We start from the raw sequence: 12,732 nt of genomic DNA on the forward strand, positions 1-12,732 counted from the left end.
TCATTATTAAGCTGTCTCTTGAAGAAGCAATTCAAGGTGTAGAAGATGCACAAGCGGAAGAAGAGCGTTGTATTGATGCATCACGACTAGCTAAAGAAGCTTTAACCAAAGCACGTGAAGCTGTTATTAAACAACGAGGATTAATCGATGAAACCATTCGTGCATTGGCAGCTGCAGAGAAAGAAGCTGGTCAGTTAGTTCAATCGTTGAACCAAACAAACAGTCAGGTAGATAAACTTTCTCATCAAATTGAAATGCAAACTAAGGAAAGTGAAGAAGCCGATAGTAAGGTAATTAATTTTCATCTTGTGTTTTAATTCTCTTTCAATGATACGCAATGCGAGTATATTTTTGTTGTTTTTTAATGGGTTTCTACAATTTTTTTTATCGATGATTGTTGTAGCTGCTCGAATATTTCTAATTTCTCTTGAATTATTTATTTCATAGTTAACATCACGAATCAATGTCATTCAAATAACCATTGAAAGTCAGAAAAGACGTGATATATGTTTCGTCCCATCATGGGACTGGTAAAACAGTGCGTATCTGCCACCCCATCACCGTGCATCGAACCGAAGACCTTAGATATTGCGCACTAACTCTTAAGCTCCGAAGCACTAAGCTGTCATTCGGTGGTTTGCATGTTTGACTTTTACTCACTCGTAATATCACGCAACTATTATCTGGCGTTTTTATCAGATAGATGCCTTACAATTAACATGCTCAAATACCACTGGTTATAACTTCTCACTAGACCCAAGGGAATTAATTAATATATGGGGGGTTTATAGGAGAATTTTGAATTATCTAGCTGATGTTACTAACTGCTTTTAGTTATGGTATCATTAAAAACCAGGAACCACTAACACATTTGTTTCTTATCATGGAAGTGTAAAAGGTCGGATCCACCACGCGTCGGTGAGAGCAGTTTTGCTCTATGCTTGTGAAACCTGGCCTCTCCGAGTTGAGGGTGTTAGACGACTCTCTGTGTTCGATCATCGCTATCTCCAAAGGATTGCTGACATCCAGTGGCAACACCATGTTAGTAATGCAGAGGTTCGGCATCGTGTGTTCGGGTGCAGAGACGATAATCCAATTGGTGTCACCATCTTGAAACACCGACTTCGGTGGCTTGGACATGTTCTACGAATGTCGTCCCAGAGGATTTCACGTCGTGCCTTATTTACCGATGCTGGGACTGGTTGGAAAAAGCGGAGAGTAGGTCAGTGTATGACATGGTGTCGTGGTATAAAAGAAAAATGAACAGGAATGGCTTTTGTTAATCCCTCACGACTCCCTGGCTGGGGTCCGAGAGATGGTGCAACACAGTGGCTAGAGATGTTATCATATATGGCTCCGAATAGAAGCCAAGCCAGTGGCAATCTTGCTGTAACCTTCTTTTACTTTTTTTACAAGGAGCAGTCATAATTTTCTTAACTGAAAGAGATCTTCTGGTTGTACATTTCAGTTTTCTCCATCATCACTTTTTTTTCTTTATATTTTAAAAAAAAATTTGTATATATATATATACACCTTACCCCTTTTCGCTTCCCATTCTCATTGTTTGGTGTGGCGCATATATATATGGTGCCTCTTTGTATCGATATTTATGTGTTTAAATAAATAAATAATTCATGGAACTCCTCTGCGGAGCTCATTTATTTAGTTTTTGGAATGTGTTTAAAGCCTGTTTAATTTGTTATACGCAATAGTTGTTGTATTCATTCTTTGTTTTAGCTAAACATATTTAGAGCTTATTTTTGATATATGCATAAAGTAAAGGGTTAAGTTTTCCTATTATTAATGTTTAAGATGGAATTTGATTATCTGTCAGTATATATCCATCCTAAGCGAATTGCTTCAATACTACATCAGTTTACAAGTTGTAGTGGAAGAAGAGCATACTTTTTACATTACTAGTGATTGGTAAGTTTTACTGTAGTTAATTAGGTTTAAATGTTATTGTAATGTAAGTAAAATCAAATATCGATTTCATGCTCATCGTGTCCTAACGAATTATTTTTATTATCCATCATACATCTAAACACTATGAATAATCGCAAGAGAAGTCATATATTATATACTTTACATCACTAACAAATAATTCGTCTTAAAAAACTACACGAGTTCACCAAATCGCCCCCGAATTCACTGGTACGGCGGAGGGTGGGAACAGTCCGCTCTCCCTTTCCAAATGCTTTCACATAGCCACGCGTATACAGCCTCTGCCAGGGAAGCCCTACTCACTGCCTTTTCATGGTGGGCGTGTTGTCTACGAAATTGAGAGGACGAAAAGCACATGTTTGGCGATTTAACCGGGTTGGTGGAATTGAAGGATCCATCTATGGGAGTTGGAAAACCCTGATTTCAAACCAATGGTGCACATGGGCTCCAGTATCCTGAAGGAACAAATGGCGTATGGAACTATTGTTAGTCACCGACTACCATAGGAACGCATCTCCCAATGTTGCCTCACTGCCTTGTGAATTAGAACTGTAGATCAAAGCATCGCAGTGTGACCTCCTAAGGAAACCACTTGCTTCGGTCTGGGCACCCCAGGCGGTATCATAGCCCACACACAAATCAAGTGACTTGTGTGGCGCATATATATTTATATATCTGGTTCCCCTTTGTATCAATGTTTATGTTTTTAAATGATAATAAATATAATAATAATATCACCAAATTGAACAAAATACCAATGTTGTGACTTTAGAAAACGATTATTATATTGGGTTTTTTTTCCGGTTGATCTGCTGTATACTTAGAAATTAAGCACAGCGATTAAACTATTCTAACTAATATGAACGTTTCTGTTTTTTTTTGTTCAAGAACAGCAGCTAACATACGACACTTCAACAATTAATCACTATTACTAATACTAAATGATGTCTACTAAAAATTCTATATTCCAATAGAATGGCTTGAAATAGCACAACCCTGTATATATAGTAACAAAAGCATAATCCTGAAACAGGTAGAACATTAACAAATTGAAGAGTAGATGTAATCAATCAAACATTGCCAAAGATCAAGCGAAAAAAATGAAATTAGTAAATAGCACTGGCGATTACCCGTTATTATTAAAACATTTTTAAAAATTCAGTAATTCTCTGAACACCTTAACATGAGGTCTCATATGCTTCTTTTTCTCATCTTTCTCTAAACAAGTATATTAATTTAATTGTGTTTGAATTGAGAAATAATTTCGTTTTTTCAAAGTAAAATACCTATAATTATTTAAGGAAATTTGTCTGCGAGGAGATATGAAAAGCCATCAACATCCTCCAATACGTATGCCTAACAAAGTCATATTACTCAGAAAATTAGCATGAGTTCATGTATTCTTCATTGACTACTGATCTAGGTCATATTGCTTTATTCACTCTATCTGGTTAGATAAGTCTGTTCAATAACCTCGATTTTACTCGTGATTATTAGCAATACATTATTTCGATCAGTTTGGCTATTCATTTTGTTATTTTTATATTGTCACGTTGACACGGTAATGGCAACTTGTTCCAACGCACATTTGTGCCAGGTTCTACGTTTATAATGACTGACTGACCTATTTGAAAGCTTGTGTATTACAAAATATTATTTATTAATAAAACTTTATTATCCGGAAAATTTAGTCATTGATATGTGAACTATGACATAACTAATATCATATCAGTATTTATGTAGTTACACTATAAGATTACTGTAAATATTAATTTTAAGAAGTAATTTGTGTGGTGAACATTATATTGTTTTAATAGATGGAGCGACTCTTAGAAACAAATCCATGGATTCATGAAGAAAAGCAACTGTTTGGTATTGAGAATGGCGTATATTGTTTTACTTCACGTGATCCAATTGAAACACGTCGACGTGTTCATTCACTGAAAGAACGTCGTGATCGTCTTAGTCGAACTGTAAATATGCGTGCAATGAATATGCTTGGTAATGCTGAAAAACAATATTCCGAATTGATTAGACGTCAAGAAATTGTTTTAGCTGATAAACATAAAATTCAAACAGTTATTGACGATTTAGATAAACGAAAAGAAGAAGTCTTATTAAGTGCACATAATAAAGTCAATGAGGTCAGTGTAATTTTTTTGTTAAGCTATTGCAATTCAATTTTATAGGTTTTTCCCTAAGTATAAAGTATTACTTCGGAATCAGTCTGCGTCATTACTTGAACTAATAATAGACTATAAAGAAGTTGGGTGTGTCAGCCATTTTACTTATCAGCCTTGATGGGTTGGTGTTTGACGAAATTTCGGCATGGATTCAAAATATTTTTCGACTGATGTGGATAAGACTTGTATTATGTGTATCCAACAACTGCCTACCTCAGCGCTCGATAAACGCTGGTGCCGGAGTTGGTTAAAGGAAAGATAGGGATGGTCAAATAAAGAGATGCTATCAGTCCATGAAGACACTAACTGTCGGCCTGAGCTACGTAGGCAGGTACAGACTATATGAGTGTGGTCCGTGTGATTATGGTAACCAGTAGTTAGACTTTGAGTAACATGGTTCAGTATTATTTTCGATAGCCCTGGTTCCTTCACTCTTTCCCTTCTCATGGTTCCTAATATTTTTGTCGCACTATTTTTAGACTGATCGGAATAATCCATATAAACTCGATTAAAGTAAAAAGACTCTTCTAAGTTCTTGAAATATTGATGTAAGAATATTTATAAATATTAACTGATCCTATATCAAGTAACATTTAGCTTAGATGAAAAGTAACTCATATCCAAACTGATAAACACCTCGATAAAAGTCGGCTGTCAGCAATGATAAACGCAAAAATGATCAGTTCAATATAGCTGGACAAATGGATGTAAGTATCAGCTAATAAGATATTAGTTAATTTATTACTAAACAATGAAGTGGAAGGATGAAATTATACGATAGAAACTGATTGTACGTAAATAATACAGCTATACTACACAAATCCCTCATTTATTATATTTGAGTTTATTAAAGCAGTGGTTTATTTTACACGTGTCATGCTATTAAACGCTGGTAGATTGTTGTTTAACTTATGAAGTTACTTGTATTCTCAATATAGAAGGATCATCAGATGATTGTCGTGATTAGCTTCTGGTTAATTTGAAATGGCAAGCCTTTAATGTGTTAACTCCATGATTATTTAAGCACTGTGATCAAGGTTAATCAAATAAGTGAACTATGCTAGTAATTATACTAAGAGAGTTATACGCAAAATCTATCGGACTGATCTTGACTGTTGATAACTTGAAATTTTATGAAGGGACAGAAATCCTCTTGTGATAACTACGTATTGTTCGATTCAGGAATGAATTTCGCTAAGAGAAAACAAGTAAGGTTGTTGATACGAATGTAGATGTAGGACTTGTATATTTGCCTTTTATCAAATTTTGGTACACATGTATATTTAGGGACATCCGTTTGTAGTCCTATTCCTCGACTTGAGGGTTACTATCGGTGAGATCATATATTTATAAACAAACCAATAAATTTAAGAATAGTAAGTCCATCAGCATTATAGCTGATGTCAGTTCGTGACGATAACTTTTACCTTTATTCTTAACCTTAACTTCCAATTCTAACTCTTACTACTAATACTCACACTAATTTATAACCCGTCTTTTGACCCCAGTAAGTAGGTGAATTTTCTCAAGGTCACTGGCGTCTCTAAAAGGTCGTCCGTGAATTATAGATTCAACTTACATCGTACTGCGTTTAGCGCTCTAGGTCAAAATCCAAATATATTTATTATGCATTTTTCTCACTTCAAATACCGTTGAATTTCTCGGGATTACAATCCACAATCTGGCTGTAGGGAGTAAAATTGTTTGATTTTTTTAATGAATTCGTTAGTAAATTTCACAAATATGGTCTTTTGTGTTTCTTTAAATCACTTGTTCACATCTGCACTTCACTGTTTGCCATTCCTATTTGTTATTTCTCATGATTTAGGAATTCTGTAATATTTTTGGAACTCTATTACCAGGAAGTAAAGCACGTTTATCTCCCCCGGAAGGTATGAGTGTCCTTGATGGATTAGAAATTAAAGTTGCATTTGGTGATGTTTGGAAAGAATCACTTGGAGAACTAAGTGGTGGCCAAAGGTATGAATTTATTTTTAGTCACATTGATATTTTGGGGAATATTAACTAATATTTAGTTTTCCAGCTATTTACCACTAAATTATGTGTATGTCTTTTGTTAAATCTCCCAAAAAAAATTTTGAAATGATATATTTCGTAGAAATTTTATTTTACTGATTCCAATGATATAGGTTGTTAAGATGGTGAGGAGATTTATAGCTCAGGTAGATGGTTTTAGTGGAGTTTCGTTCTCTGAGCTTTCACTGAAGTCTTCCTTGTTTTTCTGAACGACGAAATCAGCATAAATTTCAAGTCGAGAAGTGTCAGGTATTCGAATTTTTCCTCACAGTTTGTCAAAACTCCATCAGAAGAATTCCGAAATGCTTTTATCGATCAATTTACTGTTACCATCATTTGTCATTTTTTGAAGTCGAATGTGTGGTAAAGTTTTTTTTTTGATGTCGCGGTCTACCAGTGTTATTTTAAGCTCTTGTAGTTTATACGTTCATGTATAGGGAAAATACATAGAGTTATTGCAAAAACTCATACTGTACAAAAGTCCACAGTGAGTAGGTATGGAGAATATTGACTTGAAATAAATGTTACACTGTATAGGAAAACAAAAATAATATTGAACAAAGAGCATATTGAATTATAAAAAAAGGTGATTTCGCCTTTTTATTTCATCTTATAAATTATATTTTCACTTGATGTTGTTTGACAGAGGTTGTTTTGGGTCCGGAAGTATATTTAATTTTTGTGTCTTTCAATTCTCCCCAGCTAGTAGTATTTTCCGCTTGGTGAGCCAACTATTTAATAATTCGAACGTAGGTCACATTGTACTACGGTTGGTGGTGTTTCCGGTGAGTTATTTGGGTTCCAACTGGGGTTAGGTTACTACCTAGCGTTTCACTAGTTAAGATTAACCAATATAATTGACGGTTAGTCTATTTAATGCAAGTCGCATTCAGTTCGAATTCTTAAAAGTAAAAACTGTGTGGTGAACTACTGTTGAACAATTATTGTTACCCACTATACTTGGATTAATTGGTTATAATAAGAGGAAAGCATTATAAAAGTTAAGCACTGAGAGACGTAAGAATTAATTTTATCGATTAGTAATCTCATCCATTTCTAGCATCAACAAATTAGACTGGTTACGAAATCATCATAAATTGTCTTTTGATAAGTTAGACTCGTTTTGTAATGAACGAAAACTTAGGTGGGGGAAATCAATTTATTGTTTAATGTAAAATTACATAATGGCTTGGTAAAATATGAAAATCATACATTGAAAACATCATTTGCACATCTTTTTGTTGTCCTTTATATACTCCATTATCCCCCTAATTCTGTTGGTATTATGATTGATCTCTGATTTCTTTCTTCTGGTAGCCGGTATTCCACTTCTGATTGCTGCTACATACTACTTATATCTGTCGACCTAAGTAGCAAACACTACAGTTTTATATTGACAATTAATTACGTTATTCTTGTTCTTAAACACCAGTATGTAATAATCAGATGTCATTCAGAAGATTGAATTGACTCTTAAGGTTCTTTTAGATTCAATAGCTTTTATTGTAATTTGTGTATTTACTTCAAAATAATAATGCACACATAATTTCCAAAGTACAGTCAAAAAACAATATAAATGCATAGTTGATCTATGTATATGCATATTTAAATACTCCTCAAAATAATCGTAAAAAAATTACTCAAAGTTCAACAGGGATCAACATTATTAATGCAGATTTCTACATTTAATATAAAAAAGGAAAAATTAGTGTATATTTTAGGGTATATTTTTCACCTTTGGAAAGTAGTGTTTCTTCAAGATGTACAGGCACCACCTGTCCTTTTACTCACTCGTGATTAACTTAATTTCTACATATATACAAACATCTTTTATTTTCATTCTTTGCTTTTGTGACGGTTTATTTTGTTTCTTATTATTTTATCTTGTCCGTAGGTCATTAGCTGCCCTTTCGCTTATTCTGGCTTTATTACTCTTCAAACCAGCACCTTTGTATATATTAGATGAAGTGGATGCAGCGCTCGATTTATCTCATACACAAAATATTGGTCAGTTGATTAAAAATCATTTTAAGCATTCACAGGTAGGCATATTGAAAACTCTTCTCTTTTTTCGTTTTCAATAATTGTTAGATGATTTCATTGTGGATTATACCTGAGCTCCTAACCCAATAACTGACTTGTTAAATTCAGAATTCAAACAAAGGAGTTATGTGAAGAAGGGTGCAAAAATATATACTAAGTATTAACATACCTATATTCATGAAGCGTCGATATGTTTAACCATAAGAGAGATGCTTCCTAAGGGTTTTATAATGATTATTTACAAATGTACAATAATCTCAACATCAGTACATATCTGCGTCCAAATTCGCCAGCTGTCAACATCTGAAACAGACATTAAGATCTAAAAAATTGGAAGCTGCTACTTTGTGACAAAAATTCGATGAATGCACCAAAAAAAAGTTTTAGTGACTACCAAAATTACATATAAATGACAAGTAAACAAAATGACACAGGTTTATGCAAACGCTAAGCAGTAACATTCAATAACCAAGCCGTGTTGTGCATTGTATGTTTGAATTGATGGAACTTGAAATTATTTACTGTTTAAAAAAGTAGTGTGATGTAATGTACAAAAATATTCGAATAAGGGAGAAAGGAGTAACAATGTACAAATAGATTTGACGGATAGCCCATTCTTCTTAACAGTGGAAATTGCAATTCACTTCTTTTTTGATATTCACATGATGGATTAGAAAAATATGAACATTTAGCTTATATGCATTATTATGTGCAGTATTTTTCCTTGGCTGATTGGAAGTGTATAAATGCATTATGGTCTTTACGTAACTTTGAATAGAGATCACTATTGCACATTATGTTTAATAGTTGACATGCTTTTGTTTCAAGTTAAGGCGTTTGCAATAAAAGGTCATTATTATTTCTTCTTAATAGAGCTATTGCGGGACGGAAGTAATCTGAAAATAGTTATGTATTTATGCTATACATTTCGAACAATCCGGTCATATAAATAGTTGTCACAGCATTCATAAAAACTAATATAGGTTAACTGAATAAGATTTCGAACGAAAACAAAGTAGTAGTTGTAAATAGGCACGAAAAAATTAATGTATTATGGGAAGGATAGAAAACTGTCACATCACCCCAGGTCGTATATTGGCATAATGATTAACAGTGCTGTCTCGGGGTTGCAAAATATTTTCCGGTATTAATGAAAGGCGTTTAAATATCCAAGTAACTAGTGGTTCTATAAGTCTAAGATTCTGTTCTTGTACTGGGGTCGATTCTATGACTTGTCGTGTTTATATGTTTTGTTATCAATAAATTTGGTTTTCTGCTTCCTATGTATCTCGGAGTATTTGACATTAACTCACTCTGTAACTGTTTGGACACACATTTCATAACCCTTGATTGCTCTGTTTGTGTGTATGTGTGTCCATATAAGCATGTGAAAAGGTGAATACTATGGAATGTGACGTAGTCATTTGTATGACGTTTAATGTTATATGGAACCATGAATTTAGCTTTTTCAGTCTAGCAGCATAATGTGTTTCCTCGATGGTTGTTTTCAGACTCTTTCTGAATTATGCTAATCTGCCTCAAATGGTACAGACGTATAGACCCTTTTCTTTTCAGCAGATAATTTGCACGAATATATGTAGATGGAGCGAGGTTCTAATTTGCAACCTGTTAATTTCAAGTAGATCGGCCTTACCGCACAGCGTTTTAAATGAAGGGTGTGTAGAATCTCTCAATAAAAAATATAGTGATTGTTGTTTTGATGTGTTCATCACAGCATTATTAGTATTATCTTACGCGTATCATAATAACAGAGATTTATGTAGTTAAGTAAATACGTTGCATCTTTTATATAACTCGTATTTAGAAACTTAACATTACTTAGTTTAGTTGCTCTCTTATTTTTATACTCCCTTTTGATTTAGTTCATCGTGGTGTCACTTAAGGATGGAATGTTCAACAATGCTAATGTACTATTCAAAACAAAATTTGTTGATGGTGTCTCAACCGTGTCACGGCATGTACCTCTACGAGTTCGCGACGAAAATAAACAGCCTCATACAGACAGACAACGGAAACGTGTTAAATAGATTGTATTTGTATTTGTCTATCTCTTTTTTAAAGAAGACTTATATATCCTTTGATAATGATTTGCTGTACACTGTTTATTGTATTCAAATATCACTTCATTTAACATATATGTCATTTAACTTATGTCTGATACGTTGTTATACGTTCTTAGTTTCGAGTCTTACTTTTATTGTGAATTTTGGTGATACTGCACGGTCAAGTTTGATAGGGTTGTTTCTAATCCGTTAGGGAGTTAAATGCTGTATCCGCTAACGAGACTTTTAGGTTGTGTACAGTTATGTACGGTTTAGGTCATATCTTGGTTTGACAATTTTCTGGAGTGGGCAGGCCTCCGCATCTGTCTCAATTACAGCATATCTACGTCAGTTCCACAGACGTCGGGTGTCCTGTAAAATATTGACCAGAGAGATCCTATCATTTAAAATGTTCTGTATCAACTAGATGACTGCTTAAACAGGTGTGAGTCAGTTAAGTCATTTGACCTCTGTATATAGAATATGTGACTTTACCAGGTATCGTGTTTCATATTTCCAGTATCAACCAACTCGAACCGCTAGGACGATGTCGCTCAGGCGTTCGACACACGTGCCTTCATGTGTGGGAGTTCCTCTACTTTGACTCGTCGTGACGATCAGCAATGTGAAGAACACATTTGAGCTGGGGAGTGATTAGTATATTTGATACAAGAAGCAGGTTATATTGGCCGGGCCATGTCATCTCGATGGATTCTTCCCGTGTTCATCATTATTAACCTACTATTAGTGTTACGTGCTGGATGTAAATCTCAGTAATTATGTGCTCAGGTTTGAAGCCCTTGTGGTTACGAACCAATTACATTATAAGCCAAGGCATATGTACTATTAAAGGGCTAAGTGGCAAAGATTTCAATGGCTTGGAGATGTCATAGATGTATAATGCTAACTTCATAGACCAATCGAACTAAGAGTGTGGTAGCGTGAAGTACCTCTGGATTTTGGTGGCAGCTGAGGGTCTGGGAGATATTCAGCTAAGTCTTCAGTTAGTATTTCAGAGACTAAAATACCTGCGCCCAAGAAAATCAGGATGTAACAACAACTGAAACAGTGCGCGGAGACCTTCAGTATACTAGTGTGCGACGTGTTGAGGCACTCACTAGATCTACACCAAATGCCAAGAGAATGTAAGCGAGGCATTATCTCTGCAATCTTCAGTGAAGAGGTAGAAAAGACCCCGACTATTTCAGACTAGTCGCATTACTCTCAATACTGTTGAAAGTGATGGAAAGACTGTTGAATTAACAAATGAGAGAATACATAGATAAAAAGAACATCCTACATGAAGAATAATATGGGCATGGGAAAGGCAGGTCTTGTGAGTTCACGCTCCTCATAGCATGGTGAACTTGGAAGACCTGTTAGGAACAAAATATACCGATTAACCTAATATTCCTCGAGTTCGCTAAAGCTTTTGATACGGTGCCTAATGTACTCCTCATAGCGAAGGTTGAAAGATAGGTTTCAATGGCCTGCTTCTGTCTTGGCTCCGAGACTTCCTAAAGAACGGGATGTTTCGTATTAAGGTAAAGAGTGCACGCCGGTTGGAGGGCCTTGACATCATGTGTTTCACAAACAAGATTTTTAGGTCTACTCCTGTTCTTGATCTCCATTGACGATAGAATTTGCTCGACAAGCCTGATTTACATAGACGAGTCAAAGACCTGGATGTCCATAAAAAGCGAAAAAGGTTCATTTGAGATTCAAGAGGACCTTATATCAATAGAGGAGTGGGCAGTAGACAATGAGTTAAAACGTAACATGTAGAAATGTCCTGTTATGAACACTCCGCCCTATTCGACACAAACCATTTACACTTTCGATGGAAATCTACTTCATGTTATCTCCTCAATGTTTGATCTCAGGCGTGTAACTAAAAAGCGCTTGCACATCATCTCAATATACGTAAAGAATGCAGCCGATGCTAACGCAATTCTCCACTTTATACATTGACAATTTTGTGCAATCACCCCAGTGTTATCCCTAATACTGCGTAAAACGTGTTCATGGCCTCACCTTGAAGTCCACAATGTCCCCTCTTACTTTTTCTATTCCGTCTACATACATAATACTAAGTAAATTATTTATTCATTATTGAAATAATCACCTCTTACGACTCGATTTATCACTGTTAATTTCACACCAACCAACCTTCTACCTGGTAATGTGCTAGTTACTGGTATCCAGAAAACCTACTGCTCTGAGACAAACGCACTCATTCAACCACAATATAAATCCTCAAGTAACTGCCAAACTGACTTGAAGTAATGCAATCGAGTGGCCAAACTACCACCCATTGGACATAACCGAATATGAATCGGTTTTGTATACGATCGTACTAAAGATATTAGGTATTGGAAAAGCATTCTATCTATTTTCTGAGTCGTCGGCTGACAAGTTCTATCGTTCCTTTCCTTTCTAGATTCTTTCACTGTCTTAGCGTA

The 12,732-nt window shown here is 35.0% G+C and overlaps 1 protein-coding gene across 1 annotated transcript in view; it reads left to right on the forward strand.

Moving 5' to 3' along the window:
• Positions 1 to 10,362, forward strand: part of Smp_171710 (putative structural maintenance of chromosomes smc2) — a gene marked incomplete at its 5' end in the record, with an annotated part of 36,147 nt that extends 25,785 nt beyond the window's left edge. Inside the window, 5 exon segments of the mRNA XM_018799987.1 lie at positions 12 to 290; positions 3,762 to 4,088; positions 5,956 to 6,107; positions 8,059 to 8,206; positions 10,091 to 10,362. Coding sequence (XP_018653845.1) covers positions 12 to 290; positions 3,762 to 4,088; positions 5,956 to 6,107; positions 8,059 to 8,206; positions 10,091 to 10,255 — 1,071 coding nt within the window. The 3' untranslated portion in view covers positions 10,256 to 10,362.
• Between the last annotated feature and the right edge of the window lie 2,370 nt (positions 10,363 to 12,732).

The sequence above is a fragment of the Schistosoma mansoni genome, chromosome W (assembly GCF_000237925.1).
Source record: "Schistosoma mansoni strain Puerto Rico chromosome W, complete genome".
Lineage (NCBI taxonomy): Eukaryota > Metazoa > Platyhelminthes > Trematoda > Strigeidida > Schistosomatidae > Schistosoma > Schistosoma mansoni.